Source organism: Aotus nancymaae, unplaced genomic scaffold, assembly GCF_030222135.1.
Source record: "Aotus nancymaae isolate 86718 unplaced genomic scaffold, 86718_ANA_hifiasm-v0.15.2.pri h1tg000021l, whole genome shotgun sequence".
NCBI classification, from domain to species: domain Eukaryota; kingdom Metazoa; phylum Chordata; class Mammalia; order Primates; family Aotidae; genus Aotus; species Aotus nancymaae.
In genome coordinates, this window is record NW_026988433.1 from 4,678,816 (window position 1) to 4,695,791 (window position 16,976).

Below are 16,976 nucleotides of genomic sequence, written 5' to 3' on the forward strand. Positions count from 1 at the left end.
GAGGAATATTTAATGTCAAGAGAAAATGTTTCCAGTATCAGCAAAAATAGTAGTGTCCTTAAAATGAGTACGTATTTGATGATACCAAATTCGTAAAATAAACAGATTTAGTATATATTAGCATTACATAGGTATACAACCCTGGAAGGAAATGAAGAAACATGTTATCAGTGGGTTATCCTTGAGTGGTAAGGATATCTGCGTACGATTTTCCTCCTCATATAACTGTGTTTTCCTCATATTTTAAAATGAGTATGAATTGCTTTTATAACCAAAAAAAAATTATTAAAAAAAAATCATCCGGGATGTCTATAGTGAGTCTCACAGAGCAGGTTCTTCTCTGTTATTGCCACTGACTGTTACCTTCTTCCCTTAAATTCCTTTTCACTGAAGACTCAATCTTAGCCTTCATGAAAAAATGAGTACTTTGTAACTAAGCATCTTCTGATAATCAAGGGAGGGCAAAGCCCCCAGAAAGTCAGTCCAGGTGTGGAGAATGCACAAGCCCTATCAGAGCAGGGACGACCTCACTCTGCTCCACAGCCCCCCGTCAGCGCTGCAGAGCAAGCACCCCCACCCTGCTGCAGAGGCAGAGGGTCCTGCAGTGGGCGTCAGTGCCTCCAGATTTCCGGGCCGTGGGTTCAGCAGTCCTCTGAGCAGGGGCTCGTGCAAGTTCAAGTCAAGGCAGCAGCCCGCCTAGGCCTGGCACCAGGAACCACCCATGCTTGCAGGGAGGGCATTGCTTACCTGTTGCGAGGGCTGGACCCCAGGCGCTGGCAGGCCACGGTGGCTGTCACGTGCTTTCCGCCGCTGCCCACCTCCTGCTTGACGCCCCACTGCCGGGGCTCGCGGGTCTGAGCACTCAGGATGTTCACCCCCTTCTTCACCTTGGCTCTGTGGGGAGGAAGATGGGAGAGAGAGAGCCACAGGGTTACAGGCGGGCCTTTGCCACGTGCCTGCTCCGCAGAGCTGCCCGCTGCAGTTTCTATTTTGCTTTTGCACTTTTTTCATGTCTAATGAGAGGCAGACAAAGCCACCCCGGGTGGTAACGCCGGGCAGGGCGAGCGGGATCTGCCTGTTGATAAGGCAGTCACAGACCTTGCTGTCCGACTCCGACAGGGAGCAAGAAGGACCCCGGAAGTCACTAGACCGGGAGATCGCAGGGCAGAGTTGTCAAGGCATGCACTCAGCCGGCCTGGGTCAGTCTCCTCACTCAGAGGGCTCTGTGCCCTGCCGGGGACGTCTGGCAGAGTCTGGAGACTGTTGTGGTTTTCGTGGTTGTGTGTGTGGGTATTGTTACTCAGTAGGGAAGTGGGGAGAAAGGACAAACGCAGCTAAACAGCCAACAGTCCGCTTGATAGCCCCACCACACAGAGTCACTGGGCCCACCGTGTCACTAGTACTAAGAAAGCCGGGCCTGGGTTCACACCCCACATCCACCACTTTCTAGCTGTGCGAATTCAGGCAAGGCAGAACTTCTCCATGCCTCGCCTCCCTCCTCTGCAAGAAACAGAACGATCATAGTAGCTCCCATTATAAAGCTGTTGTAATGCTTGAATAGATGGAAAGAGATTAGAACAAGAACAGTGCCAGGCATGCAATACACACTTAATAAATGTTAGTGATTGTTACATCACTCCAGGGAAGTCCCCAGCCTGCTTAATGTAACTTGCCTGGTACACACGTAAGAAAGAGAAATTAAGTCAGGGACCAACCAAAAAACACAGAAACGAAAAGGCAGAGAGCTCCTCCCAAAGCTGCTGTTTCGAGCACGCCACTTAGCCGGTCTGTTTCCTTATCAATAAACAGATGAGACAAACGGCAGCTTGCGCACAAACACCTACTTACACCATCTTCCTCTATCCCACTCGCAGGACAGCAAAGAATCTGTTTTAAAAGGCATAAGCCGGCTGGGCACAGGGGCTCGTGCCTGTAATCCCAGCACTTTCCTTTTTTTTTTTTTTTTTTGAGATGTGGTCTTGCTCTGTCACCAGGCTGCAGTGCAGTGGTGTGATCTTGGCTCACTGCAACCTCCGCCTCTTCAATTCAAGCGACTGTCTTGCCTCAGCCTCTTGAGTAGCTGGGACTACAGGCACACGCCACCACGTCCGGCTAATTTTGTATTTTAGTAGAGATAGGGTTTCTCCATGTTGGCCAGGATGGTCTCGATCTCCTGACCTCATGATCCACCTGCCTCGGCCTCCCAAAGTGCTGGGATTACAGGCGTGAGCCACCGATACTGGCCAATGCCAGTACTTTGGGAAGCCGAGGCAGGCGAATCACTTGAGCTCAGGAGTTCGAGATTAGTTTGGCCAACATGGTGAAACTGGTATCTCTGAAAAATACAAAATGTAGCCAGGCATGGTGGTGCATGCCTGTAATTTCAGCTACTCGGGAGGCTGAGGCAAGATGATTGCTTGAACCTGGGAGGTGGAGGTTGCAGCAAGCTGAGATTGTGCCACTGCACTCCAGCCTGGGAAACAGAGCAAGGCTCCCTCTCAGTACTAATACTAGTAATAGTAATAATAATAATAATAATAATGAAAAGGCGTAAGCTCATGAGCGGGAGAGGAAATGCAGCCACAACAACAGATGTGGGAAGCTGGAAAGTGGGACCGTGGATAAAACAAGCCGGCAGAACTTCAAAATGGAGTTGCAAGCGGTCAGTGAGCAGAGCCAATAACCGACAGTTTCTATCAAAGAATCCCCCAGACTCAGGAACTGGTGATAACAGTCACAGAATCGAAGTGAATGAGGACTGAAATAAAGAGAGTTGGCTACCAGTCTGTTTAGGAAGCAGCCAGCAAGTAAACTTCCCTTTTTATGCCCAGAGTGATGCCAGGACCCCACATCGGGTATGGGTATCAGGGTGAGTGGGGAACTGGGGATGCCACACTGAATCCAGAGGGACCCCACAACCCCATGTGTGCTGAACGTTGAGACTCCCAGGCTGGTTCCCCTAGACTGATCTTCACCCTCCAGGAGAAACACAGGATTCCAGAGAGTGCTGCCATCCTAAGACCGAAATGCAAGAGGCAGTGGTGTTGTGGCCTCTCCGAACAGCCAGCCGGATGTCCTGCAGTGAAGCCTGAAGTCAGCAAGTGCTGTTGAGGGGCTCTGAGCCCCTCACAGCCCTTCAGTTCCCCCTCCTTAAATGAACCAGCAAACAGGCACCGTTAGGCACTAAGAAAGGTCTCTACGTGATATAAAGACCGTGATGTGCTGAAATACAGATCTGGTGCTCATCCTTGTTTCCTGGCATATAGCTCCCAAAATCCTGGGAATAGTGATGTCTTCTTGTGTGCTAAGGAGGTGGCTGGCGGCTGGCAACCCCTTCGTAGCTTCAGGATAGGGTTGGCCACTAGAAAGACCAAGGCAAGAATGAGGCAAAAACGACTGTAATAGCTTAACAAAGAACACCCAGCAGGGACGAAATGAGCCCCTGGAAATTTAAAATACAGCAAAAATGGAAAGTTGGTGGAATGGTTGATGGACAAAGGTGAGGAAATTTCCTAAGTAGCAGAGAAAAGACAAAGAAGTGGAAGATAGGAGAAAAAAAGTGTGAGCATGACTTTGAGGTTCAATATTTAATAAAGAGGAGGAATCACTAATGAAGTAATTCAAGAAAATATCTCCAAATGAAAGGATGTGGGTTCTCAGATTGCAAGAGCCCACTATGCGATCAGCACAACGAATGAGAACAGACCCACACCGGGCCATGTGATCAATACATTTTGGAAGATGGGGTACATGGAAGTGAATTCTACAATCCTCCAGAGAGAAAAAAGCATCAGAATGAATTCAGAATTCATAACAGCCACTCTGCAAACTAGAAGATAATAACAAATGTCTTAAGTATTGTAAAGGAAGATGATTTCCAACCTAGAATTCTGTATCCACCCTATGAGCTCAGAGTCTCCACGTATGTGCGATCTAAGAACATTTACTCCTTACACTCATGTTTGGGAACCCACTTGAGCATGTGTCCCATCAAACCACGAAGTGAAGCTGGAAGGACGACATGAGCCAAGGGGAACAGGTCCCAGATGTAAGCGATGTGGAAGGAATCCCAGGTTGATGACAAAGAGAAGTCCCTGAACAACACCAGAGCACAAGGCATGGAGAAGATTCCGGCAAAGACTTCCCCAGGAAACAGAAACTTTCCTAATTAATGTGATGTTGAATGAATGTTTCTTGAGGACATTCAGACCACTAGCGGAGAGTTTCAGGATAAATGTGAGCTGAATACACAGAAAATCAAGAAAAAGAATAAGACCCAATCAGTTTTTAATTCTGAAGATAAGAACTCATTATGCAGAGAAGGAAAAGTAATCAAAATTTAATACTTGATTTTACCGTGATTAGCACATGTACTTATATTTTAAACATTGAATATTAATCTAGACAAAATATGATTATTATACTTGAAGGATAGAGAGATAAAATGGGAGGCACTTATGTGGGGGAGAAAAGAGATATATCCTAATTCTCAAAAGTGGGAAATTTATAGATATGGCCTAAACAAAAGTGTCAACATCAGTGCATTACTTGGTGATATGCCTATAAATATCAGATGAGGAGAGAATTTTGCCTCTGTGCATGGGGAGAGTTAGTAAAAGGGAGCAGGGTGCTGCAGTATTATTTAAAAATAAGTCTGTATTTTTAAGTAGTTCAATAGTTTGAGATTAAGAGGAAGTCGTGGCTGTGTTTGGGGGCTCACACCTGTAATCCCAGAACTTTGGGAGGCTTAGGTGGGAGGATCCCTTGAGGCGGTTTGAAACCAGCCTGGACAACCAAATAAGATGCTGTCTCTACAAAAAGATAAAATAATTAGCCCCGTGCAGTGGCCCACGCCCGTAATCCCAGCACTTTGAGAGGCCAAGGTGGGCAGATCACCTGAGGTCAGGGACTCAAGACCAGCCTGACCAACATGGTGAAACCCCGTCTCTACTAAAAATACAAAAAAATTAGCCAGGCATGGTGGTAGGTGCCTGTAACCCCAGCTACTCAGGAGGTTGAGGCAGGAGAATTGCTTGAATCCTGGAGGTGGAGGTTGCAGTGAGCTGAGATTGTGCCATTGCACTCCAGCCTGGGCAAGAAAAGCGAGACTTTGTCTCAAAATAATAATAACAACAATAATAAGCCCCCTATGACAGAGTGTGCCTGTAGTCCTAGCAATTGGGGAAGCTGAGGCGGCAGGATCACTTGAGGCCAGGAGGGGCTGGGATAGCACCGCTACATTCCAGCCTGGGGAGCAAAGTGGGATACTATCTTTAAAAAAAAGTAAAAAGTTGCAAAACAACAAAATACTGAGTTCCCATGTACCCATCACCCAGCTTCCCCCAATGACAATATTGTACATAACCCTGGTTCATTGTCAAAGCCAGGAAACTGATATAGGCATAATACTACTAACTCAGGTACAGACCTTGTTAGCTTTTCCACGTTTTTACACGCACTTTTTTGGTGCATAGTTCTATGAAATAATCTCCTATGTGTAGATTTGAGTAACCATCACCATAATAAAGATGTGGCACTATTCCTTCAACACAGAGGAGCTCCTCATGTGACCCTTTAATAGTCACGCCCTCCCCAAATCCCGCCACTGATCTGTTCTCTGGCACTACAGATCTCACACTTTGAGAATGTTTTTTGCCAATAAACTTTGCGGAACTATTTGACTTTTCAAATTACATGCAAGAAATAAAAATACAACCCTAAGCCCCACAAAAGATGAAACAGACCCCCTCTTGGCCAAGGAGATGCCAATGAAACCTTGAAAAGTGAGTTCCCAGAAATGACGGGATGGGAGGCTGGAGGCACCTCCTTATGCCCCCTCCTTCCCTAAGCACCATTAGGCTTTCTCCCTGAGGGCTAAACAGAAGCCAGCCATATGGAAAGACTTGCTTTGCCCCAGATACTGCCTGACGCTGCCCTGCCCTTTTTGTGGTTTGACAAAACAACCGACCCACAAGTTCCTTCGTGATAAGAGACCACTGACCTTGGAGTGGTTCTGGCCATCTACTGAGGATGCACAGTGAGTGGTTTCATGTCCTCTGCTTCATCTTTTGATGTCACAAGGCTTAAAACCCCATCCTGGGATCACACTAACCCTGTCATCTTTTGTACATGGGACCCATGAAAGGGCGTGAAACTCAGCTGCACATGCACATGCTTCTCCTCCCATAAATATTCATGACTCCTCCTATGGCCTATTGAATATGCATATTCATCCTTCTTACTCAGCATAAATATCTGTCTCGTTCTTCCTATCTCTGAATGTCTTGTTTCTGGCTTCTGGCTGGAGGCTACACTTCCCAGCCTGTCAGAATGGCCACCTGGCAGGCTGCAATCCTTGATGAGAAATAAAGCTCTTCTTTCCAAATTTAGGAACCTCATCATTCTTCAGCTGACATATGCAAGGTCATGTCTTATGAAAGGAGCAGCTTAAAATATTACACACACACACACACACACACACACACACACACACACAGCCTACCAACCTCCCAGACTGAAGGAGATACAGTCTTGTAAATAGTTAAAAGGCTAAACATCGCTGATGAATGTGATTACCAGGCGGTCACCATGAGGGAACCCTGCTGGCAGAAGGTGGTGAAAAACACATCTTCACCTGCCAAACTTAGCGTGTCCAACCCTCATAGCAGCAACAGCATACCAGCCACACAGCCACCTTCTCTTAAGAAACTTCTCTGCATCTTACATTAAATGATTTCTCTAAATACACTTGCCAGTCTGAACACCGGGAGGCCAGGACCTGCTTGAGGGACAAAGATCAAAGAGGCATTAGCATGGGAAAGCCCTCATTGCCCCTCGCAGGGAAGCAATGCCCCCGGCGTCTTCACAGTGTGGACACCTTCTACTGCTACTGCTGGAAATAAATGCCTCTTGCAGTGTGACCTGGCTTGAAATTGGCTTTTGCTGCATTTGGATTTTTCTCAAGATTTCAGATTTCACTGAAGGTACAAATTGTTCTTTCTGCTTAATAGTGCATGCTCATAGGAGGCTTCTCACCAAACGGTGCAGTGGCTGGTGTCACCTCTGGATGGGGCGGGAGAAGGAACCACAGAAACGGGAGAAAGGCATAGGTGTAAAGGGCTGATTGTGTTAATCGGGTATTTCCTTCGATGAGAGCCGTGAATGTTCCTATTTCAAGGAACTAGCTGTTGCAGGGTTTGTGTCCAGGACCAAAGGTTTTGCAACCAGAGTCAGCATTTTAAAAAAACAGTGGAAGTGGGCGGTAAACACTGAGGATGCCTGGCTTCAAGGTGCATGCCAGGGAAGCTGGCCCGCAGCAGTGTGATGCCACCCCTGCTCAGCCAGGCTGCATGGAGGGGAGGAGCTTCCAGCCCTGCTTCTGAGGGTCAGGCAGATATGCTTCTCCTTCATCTGCTGCGTCCAGGGTGGCCTTAGTTCAGTGGTTTCCAATTTGTGGGTCTGCTGCTGCTGGATGCTTGGGAGACAATTTCCCAGGTAGCATGGAGCGCCGACTGTTCCAGCACTGTGCTAGATGTTGCAATGTAGCCACACGGGCCTCAGGCAAGGGTTGGACCTGGTGGCACCTCCGGTCCCATCTGGGTTACCTGAACGGGGCTCGTGTCATCTACAAGACACGTTGATCGGGATGCTCCTACTCAGGTTTTTAGTGGTTAAAATTAAAACAAAACAAAAAATATTCTCCCTCTTTTCCACATGCGCTTGGCTTGGGAATAACACAGGGATGATTAAGTGTTCCTTAAGGAAAATCAATGTTCAGTACAAATTTTGAACACAGGAAGCCTAATTTCCACCCTGCAAGCCATCTATCTCACGGTCGGCTACAATCTCCTTGTGAAATGCTCTCCCTAGAGGCATCTCAGGCCTGCCGGGGGGTGTGAGCGCCTGTGTATGATGAAGAGCATGTGTGTGTGTGCATGTGTGCACGTATAAGGAGCATGTGTGTGTGCATGTGTGAGTGCGTGTGTATGTGTGCATGAGCGTGCATGAGTGTGCATGAGAGGGCGGGTAAGTACCACCTGGTCTCTGGCCTCTGTGAGGCTGTGTGTTCAGGAGCTGAATCTGATCTTCAGAGTGTGTTCAGACTGAAAAGTGATAACTACTGTTGTTATGGGTTGAACTCCCCACTTTTTCCAATCCACATGTTGAAGTCCTAACTCCCAGCATCTTAGAATGGGACCTTATATGGAGATAGATCTTTACAGAGGTACTCACATTAAAACTGAGGTAATTAGAGTGGGCCTCAATTCAATGACTGGTGTTCTTATGAAAAGGGGAAATTTGGAGACGGACACCAGAAGGGAAAGTCCACGGGAGCATGAAGGTGGCCATCTCCAGCCCATGAGAGGGGCCTGGGACAGACAGTCCCTCAGACCACAGAAGGAGTCAACCCTGCCAGCCTGATCTTTAACTTCCAGCTTCCAGAACGTGAGAGAGTAAATCTGTATCCTTGAAGCCCCTCAGTCTGCAGTACTTTGCTACAGCAAGCAGCCCTAGGACACGGATACAGTTGCTAACATGAAAACGACGAAGCCAGCAAAAAGAAAGCAGCCCCCCCACCCCGGCCTGGCCCGTAGGAGGAGCAGGTGCTGTGAAGCTAAGTCATTGCCTCCCCGAAGGAACCAGCAGATGTAGGGTCCCATGGCACTCAGCCTGTCAGCCCAGTGCTCTCTACTCTGGGCATTGCGCAGGAAAGCCTCCGGTCACATGTACAGAACAACAGCACTGAGAAGAGGAGGGCTGGCCCTTTGCACGTGGTGCACACGGCATACAGAGGCATGGCACACCCGCATGCTTGCTCTCCCACTAGAATAAGACTCACAGACTTACATCCAAATCCACCCACCGACCTGACAGCAGCTCTACAAAGCTGCTTCCTCTAAAGGAAGGGGGCTGTGGGTTTTCAGGATTTCAAAGCACTTCAGAGGGATGTAACAATGGCCTGGGATCGGGGTGTGTGTACCACGTAACGTGGCGTGGGCACTGCTGCTGCTGCCCTCATCTCATCCAGGGAGTGTGGCCGGCCAGGCATCATGGGCTGATGAGGTGCTCACCGGAGGGAAGACGGCTCCACGTTATCCACGCGGCGTTCCCCAGGTTTAGGCACTCGAGCTCCACCCTCACATTGTCGGCACGTCCACACACTCTCTGTAAATCATTTCTTTAATATGTTTTTTTAAAATTTAGCTACTCATCCTTTTTTACTTTAGAAAAGTTATCATTTTCTAAAGTTTTTATTATTACGTAGTCATTTTATTATTGCATACATAGTCGTATATAGCTCCTCAAAAAGAAGCTGTAGATAAAAAAATTAAAAAACCAAACTTTTCCCCCTACATACACATTGAACTAAGCATATCAAAACACAAGTAAAAATGCTCGCTCAAGGATCTCATAAAAACATCTCTTGCTGCTAGCATGCGTACAGTACTCTGGCAAGCACCAAAAATGCACAATTTAAAACACACGTTTCCTTCCATAAGCGCAGCTTTGTATCTGAAATCTTTCAACACGTGGGAGGGAAGGGTAATTAGCAGGGCTCTGCATAGGAACGATATTGAAGGACACTGAAAATTCCTGTTCCTGTGTTTTGTTTTTAACAACACGAGCTGCTTTCCATCTCCACATCTGCCCACAGGAGCCTCGTGAACAGGGTCATCTTATTCCAGTGGCAGCTTTACAGGCTGAGTACAGGTGAGCTGCCAGTGGGGTGAAGGGGCAGTGTCCTTTTCCAGGCTAAGACCCAGACTCCTGCCCACTTGTGCTATCCCCCCTCGATTTTTCCTAAACTACCTGTCAGGGCAGACTTTCTACCCCTGTCAAAGGGAGTGGAGGCCCTAGGAAATGAGGAAGCGCAGACTGCTTCCAAGGCCATAAAAAAGACCCCAGTGGCCACCACTGCAAGTTCCTCAGAGAAGTCATGTGACTGTGCATGAACATGAGCACATACGTGCCTGTGTGTGTGCACACGTGTGCCTGCACCTGCGGTTATGTGTGTGCATGCATGTGTGTATGTGTGAAGCCACTGAAACCCAACTCTTCCCTTCTCTTCCCTGCCTGTAGAACTCCCTGCTCTCTCATTGACCAAGACGGGCAGCCACTGCCAGGCCATCTGGAACAAATGCTCCTCACCTCTTTCAGGTCGGCTGTGAAAACAGCTGCAGTCAAACGTGTTTCCAATCGAGCACTTTTTCATCTTCTGCTCAGCTTATCAGACACTGACCCCCTTTGGCCATTACCTTTCGCTGACTTTTACCATTTACCTCGATCTTGGGTGCTAATGGAAACTTCCTTATCAGCAACTCATGAAATGCCTGAGCTCTGAGAGCAGTAGGATTTCCTCAGCAGTGTTGCTACTTCTAATTCTATCATTTATTTTTCCCCATTCTGGTCCCCAACAAAGGGCTACTCCTATTGCAAAAACTTCAGCAAAAGGAATGTTTATTCATAAAACAATCACCAGCCCTCCCAAGAACTCCCAATTCCATCTCCCCACCCCGCCCCTTCTCTTCTTTCATTGAAACTTCAGGCTGATCAGAATGAACCAATCAGTGGTGTTTTGGCTGTTATATTTTTCAGGAATTTGTCAAGTTAGCTGTCAAACACAGCAATTATTCAAACATAAATCATAAACATACAGATGAATCTATGTTAGAAGCAAAGGTAAAAAATACTCAAAACTCATCACTTTCCTGATTATTTCATGACATTTTGATATTATCTGTGCTCTTGAGCTTATGCATGTATACGTGTATGGAACGAGGAAAATGCTATCTAAAGAAGTGATATTGGATTGTCTTCTCAACTCCATATTCAGTAATGTCAGGTGGCCTGAAATTGGCTATGGTGAGAGTATTTCATGCCACAGAATCTGGCGATCTCTATAAATCAAGGTCTTTTTCCTCTGGGGAGCAAGATGTCAAACGCTGACCAGCACGGCCCTCGTGAGGTGCCGGCTGCTGTGCTGTAAGGGGTGATCTACAGAGAAGTGTCCCCGACATCTTGCATGGCAATCACTGCTTCATTCCCATCAAATCATCCTCAGCCTGGGTGCATCGTCTACACCTGCGGGAGACTCCATCTGCACAATTGCCACGCACCCCACCCCCACCCACTTTCTGCCTTTTTCAGTCGTACTCCATGTCCTAGGAGGCTGACCTCTGAAAAGAGAAGGGATCCTTCCCCTTCTGGCTCCCATGAGGCTCGGCCAAATACTAGATTGAAAGGTAGGAGGGGAGAATTTTAAAAATGTTATCATTTTGCCATTATCATGCCTAAGAAAATTTATTTTCTAATGTAAATATTTTCCTAATAATCTCAAAAATACTGTTTTTCTGTAACTGGTTTGAACCCATCAGAATCCACACAGGGTTCACACATAGCATTTGGTTATGTTCTTATAGCTCTTTTAATTTTATTTTTTTTTGTTTTATTTTTATTTATTTATTTATTTTGAGATGGAGTTTTGCTCTTGTTAGCCAGGCTGGAGTGCAATGGCGCGATCTCGGCTCACCGCAACCTCCGCCTCCTGGGTTCAGGCAAGTCTCCTGCCTCAGCCTCCTGAGTAGCTGGGATTACAGGCATGCGCCACCGTGCCCAGCTAATGTTTTGTATTTTTAGTAGAGACGGGGTTTCACCATGTTGACCAGGATGGTCTCGATCTCTTGACCTCGTGATCCACCCGCCTCAGCCTCCCAAAGTGCTGGGATTACAGGCTTGAGCCACCGCGCCCGGCCTTTTGTTTGTTTTAATATGGAGTCTTGCTCTGTCACCCAAGCTGGAATGCAGTGGCGTTCTGGTTATCACGAGTAGGAGTGGGGGCGATACTGGTATTTAGTGGGCGGGGATGGGGAAGGCATGTTGCTAAACACCTGCAACACACAGGACAGCTTCCCTCACCGCCACACCGACCAGGACTTATCTGGCCCCCAAATACCAATAGTACTGACTTGAGAAACTCTGTTCCAAGGCAGGGTAAGCAGAGCTGGGCAGAGTGAGTGTGGCGAGCGGAAGTCACCACCGTGTGATCACCAGAATCGCCTAGCCACGCTCCCCGAAAACACCGTCCATACATCTGCTCTGAGATGATGACGCTGTGAGCCTACATGTGCACACAGTGAAGAGTTTTTATGAGCTTGCCTTAGCTATTTCAGAATGTAGACTGGCACGATGCTAATTTGATTATGGGAGAATAAACCGTCAGGAGGAGAGATCGTGCTGTGGCCCAGGAGAGTTTCAAAGAGAGCCCGCAACACGTGAGGACACACAATTCCGCCGATGAGACTCCCCTGGTGATCTGAGTCTGGAGATTGGCCAACGGAAGACAAAACCAAGTCTTTTTGCCGCTCCAACTTACCAGGTTCTTGTGGAAGTGAGGCCATAGCCCTGAAATTAGTGCTCTGCTGTTTGTGAGGATGTCCAATCATAACAATGGTAGCAACAACAGCTGACGTTTATTATTAATGTTGCTAGTATCAGCCAGACTCTCTTCTAAGTATTTTCCTTGCATTATTTTTAAAATATCTCCTAGCAACTTCATTGAGTAGACTCTTTTGCTATGCTTCTTTTAAACAGATGAGAAAGAGGAAACCACCACACAAAGAATGGCTAAGGAACTTGGTCAGGATCACACAGGGAGTGAACAGTCAGGAAAGAGTTAGTCGTTGACCCACACACTCTGACGCCAGAGTTAGAAAAATCCCAGGCAAGTGTTGGCTGGAAATATTGCCCCTGATGCCATGCCTTTTCCACTACGGTAAGGAAAATGGTGTGGATGTAACACACACACACACTCGCACACACACATTCACATACATGCACGTTCACACACACAGACAAACACCCCACTGCTAACTTGATAAGAACCAGACTTTTCTTTGGTCAAGAGTCACTGGTGCAAAAGAATGTATTAATAATAAAACCCAAAAGGGCAAAAGAGCCCATCCATCAAATCCTTAATGGCTCCTTAAGTAACTTCTTACAGGTAACTGCAGCTTCCTTGAGAGACAGGCAGCCAGGCACAGAGGAGCTTAGGCAGGAGGAAGATGACTTCAGCGCGGCCACCCTGTCAATATTTGATGAGGCTGACCTACTAACTCCCCCCGAAGGAGCCCTGGTCTCTCACCAGCACCGCTTTCCCCAGCAAGTAAGTAAAAACTCCTGTATAAAAAGCAGCTAAGAATGAGCTAATAGCACCGGGCTCCTGGCTGGGGGGGCATCACATCCCGGCCACTTTCCTGACCCCAGTCCTCGTGCCCCAGGAATTCATCTTTCCTTTGTTCTTCCATGCTGTGGTGCAATTCTGGACACAGCGGCCATCCATGGTTGCTTCACAATTCTTGCGCAAACTTCCCTGAATTTCTTTCTTAACTGCAGCTGAATGTCTTCTGGAAGATAACCAGGAGAAACTTCAAGAGGCTGCACGGGCCGAAACGTGTCTTCCTAGCTTTCCAGGGAGTCAGGCGGTGAGGTGCGGGGATTAGAAGTGTGTGCTTTGAGGCCCACCTGCCTGGGTTCACAGCTCGTCTCTGCCACCGTCGGGGTGTTTTCTACTCTTGTTCATTCCTTAAGGTCCTGCACGCTCTGCTCCCCGTGCTGTTCCTCCCACCTGCCTCTCTGGCCTCATTTTGCAGCCCTCATTCACGATCATCCAGTCCAGGCTCTGTCCTGCTGCTCCTGCCTCCGAGCCCTGTTCTCACTGTTCCCTCCTCCAGAACGCCTTTCCCTCGGGTGTCCGCATGGCGGGCGCCTTCCCTCCCCTCCCTCTCCACTCCAATCACACCTTGGGGGGGCTCATGTAAAGTGGAATCTGCTTATCTCCTCTCTCCTTTATTCAACTTTATTTTTCTCCATAGCCTTTAATATATAGTTTCTATTTTCTGTTGCTGGGTCTCCCCCACTCAAATCTAAACTTTGTCAGAGCAAGGATGCTACGGTCTGAATGTTTGCATCATCCCAACTCATGTGTTGAAATCCTAACCCCTAAGGTGTTGGTTTTAGGAGGTGGGGCCTTTTGGGAAGTGATTAGGTCCCCAGGTTGGAGCCTTCATGAAAGGGATGGGTGCCCTTATAATAGAGGCTGAGGGAGCCTCATCCACTCCACTTCGTGAAGACACAGAGAAGGCAGCACCTCCAGACCAGGAAGGCTCCTTCACCGGACACTAAAGCTGCAGGTGGCCTGATCTTGAACTTTGCAGCCTCCAGAACTGTGAGAAGTTAAAGTCCGTTGTCTATAAGCCATCCAGGCTGTGGTGTTTTCTTACAGCAGCCCTAAGGGACGGAGACAAAGGACTTTGCCTTCTTTGTCTGTTGCAGCATTTCTGGCATCTAGAACAGCTCCTGGCACACGGCACACACTCAAAATGTTTGTTGGCTAATTTCAATAACTATTTACTTACTGAGTGACTGCCCTGTGACTGACACTGAACTTGGTTTCTGAAATAGAGATAAGACCCAGAGCCATTCCTGCAGAGAGCTCATTCTGTGGCATTCCTGTCTCATTTCTGCCCCCATTGTGGTAGCACATGGAGGTCGTGCCCGTGGGTGTGGCGGCCCATGGAGGTCGTGCCCGTGGGTGTGGCGGCCCATGGAGGTCGTGCCCGTGGGTGTGGCGGCCCATGGAGGTCGTGCCCGTGGGTGTGGTGGCCCATGGAGGTCGTGCCCGTGGGTGTGGCGGCTCATGGAGGTCGTGCCCGTGGGTGTGGTAGCCCATGGATTGTCTGCCATCCAGGATTGTGAGCTCTACAAGGCAGGGGTCATGTGTATGTGGTTCTCCAGGTATAAAGACAACTTCAGGCCTCTTTGATGCCAGGAGCACTTTGTGTGACATCAGCAGCCAATGGCACTGCTGCACCTCAGGCACGCCAGGCGTTCCAGGTGTTTCTCTAGGAGGTTAACACAGATCCCTGGGGCTAACAGCTCAGCTCGTCAGATGTGAGCATCCTCTAGGATCCTGGGGCAGGGAGAGGCTGAGTCACCTGCAGCTTGACAGGGTGAGGCTGATGGGCTCTAGAAGCTGCATTCTTAATTCTTGACTTGCACAAGATCACGTCTCTCAGAAGGGCATTTGCAAAACTCAGATCAGCCCTGTGTGCCACTGACACAGAGCACGTGTGAGCACTTGGTGTTACTATGGATGCTTTGGGCTTCAAAAGTCAGCTCAAGAGATGCTTTAAAAAGCAAGACCTTTAATTATTTCAAAGAACAAGATGAATGGAGGCTGGCAGGTATGGGGTTCATCTCTCATCGTGTCAGGAGACTTGCCATAGCTGTTAACATTATATTCTTTTACCACTATTCAAAGCAGAGAGAGAGAGAGAGAGAGAGAGAGAGAGAGAGAGAGAGAGAGAGAGAGAGAGAGAAAGTACAAAGGATTTCTCTTCAAAGGACTTGGTTCCTGAAACACCAGAAAACTTCCCTTTACATCTCGTGGCCAGAAGACTACCGAAGCTAGAATGGAGTGCTTGGAAAGGCACTGCCTAGCACAACAGATTGGCATTAGAGCAATCATGATTCATCCTCGGAGACTCCGGGAAGGCCTACCTTCCTGCGACCAGCGCACCTCCACCTGTAATCTCAGCATCAGGCTCTAATGCCTGGTGTAGAAGGTGGGAGGCTACTGGGCACTGAGCCAGTCCTCCCAGGGTCTGCCTCGTCAGTTATTCTGGCGGGATCCTCCAGGTTAAGCTTGAACAACTGCTACAGTGGGCAGTGACGAGGGAAGGACAGTCTTCCATCCCACTCCCATTCACGGAGCACCCGGGCAAAGTAGGGATCAGACAGAATCAGGCGGGCATCACAGAAAATCACAGTTCTCGACTGGGTGAGTGGATGGTTGGCATTGATACCCTAAGTCCGTCCATATCTTTACAGAGGACTGACAGGTCACCTTCAGGGAGACAATGGCATTTCCACTTGTGCCCTTTCTCTAAGTAAAGAAGGAAAAGAGTGCCAGAAACCCACCGAGCCCAAAGCCCGCTTTAGAAGGACGTTTCAACCTGGAATCTCACCACAAGCTTCTCACAGCGGAATTTTAATGAGTAGGCTTGTTTTCTCCCAATTCACAAATGACTGTTTATAGCCTCCTGTTTGATGAATTCTACCCTGGAGTTTGCCTTCCAGGGTTAGAATTGTATTCTTAGTTGAAAGAAAAAGGTGAACAACAAGATAATACCCAGGGCCATAAATGACAGCACGTCCATGAGCCATGCGGGGCCAGAGCCAGCAGGCGAAGGGCTCTCTGACTGCAGGGGACAGCTCTGGGGCTTACGCACATCCAGCGGCAGCACTTGGTCCTGGGGAGACGGCTCATGGCGCAGCTCATGTTTTCAATGCACACTCCCAATGCCATCGTGTTACGTGGTGACTAGAATTGTATGCGACACACTCCCCAGTTTTTTCCAAAAGCTACCCCGTAGGTGAAGGATTCAGTTGCCCTGGACTCTACAATAGCTCTCTTCCCTTCCAATAACAGAATCCCACCTTAAGCCAAGGAACCCATTCTACATTGTTCTAGCATAAAGAAACGGGTATGAACCATAAGAATCACACCACCCTGGCCATGGCAATTGCTTCAGAAATGCGCCACAATGCAAGCTTTTTTTTTTTTTTTTTTTTGAGATGAGGTCTTGCTCTATTGCCCAGGCTGGAGTGCAATGGCACAATCCTGGCTCACTGCAGCCTCGACCTGCTGGGCTCAAGCGATCCTCCCACCTCAGCCTCCCAAGTGGCTGGGACTGCAGGTGTGCACGACCATGCCTGGCTAATTTTTTTTTTTTTTACTATTTGTAGATACAGGGTCTCATTTGCCTTGTTTTGTTTGTTTCTTACAGATTTTTCTGACATAGTAATAGGGAAAAAACATCCCTTTTCAGGGGTCATTAAATGAGGAGGTTGTGAGTCCACGCTGCTGGTGACATCTGGTCTACCTTGTGGAACATTCCTGAGAAATGGAGAGAGAA

At 48.1% G+C, this 16,976-nt stretch overlaps 1 protein-coding gene across 1 annotated transcript in view; it reads right to left on the minus strand.

Annotated features, from left to right (window-relative positions):
• Window positions 1–16,976, minus strand: part of TMEM132C (transmembrane protein 132C) — a 280,537-nt gene that overhangs the window by 160,471 nt on the left and 103,090 nt on the right. The window contains exon 2 of the mRNA XM_021668938.2: window positions 748–894. Within this exon, the coding sequence (XP_021524613.2) occupies window positions 748–894 (147 nt within the window). The remainder of the gene's footprint in view (window positions 1–747; window positions 895–16,976) is intronic.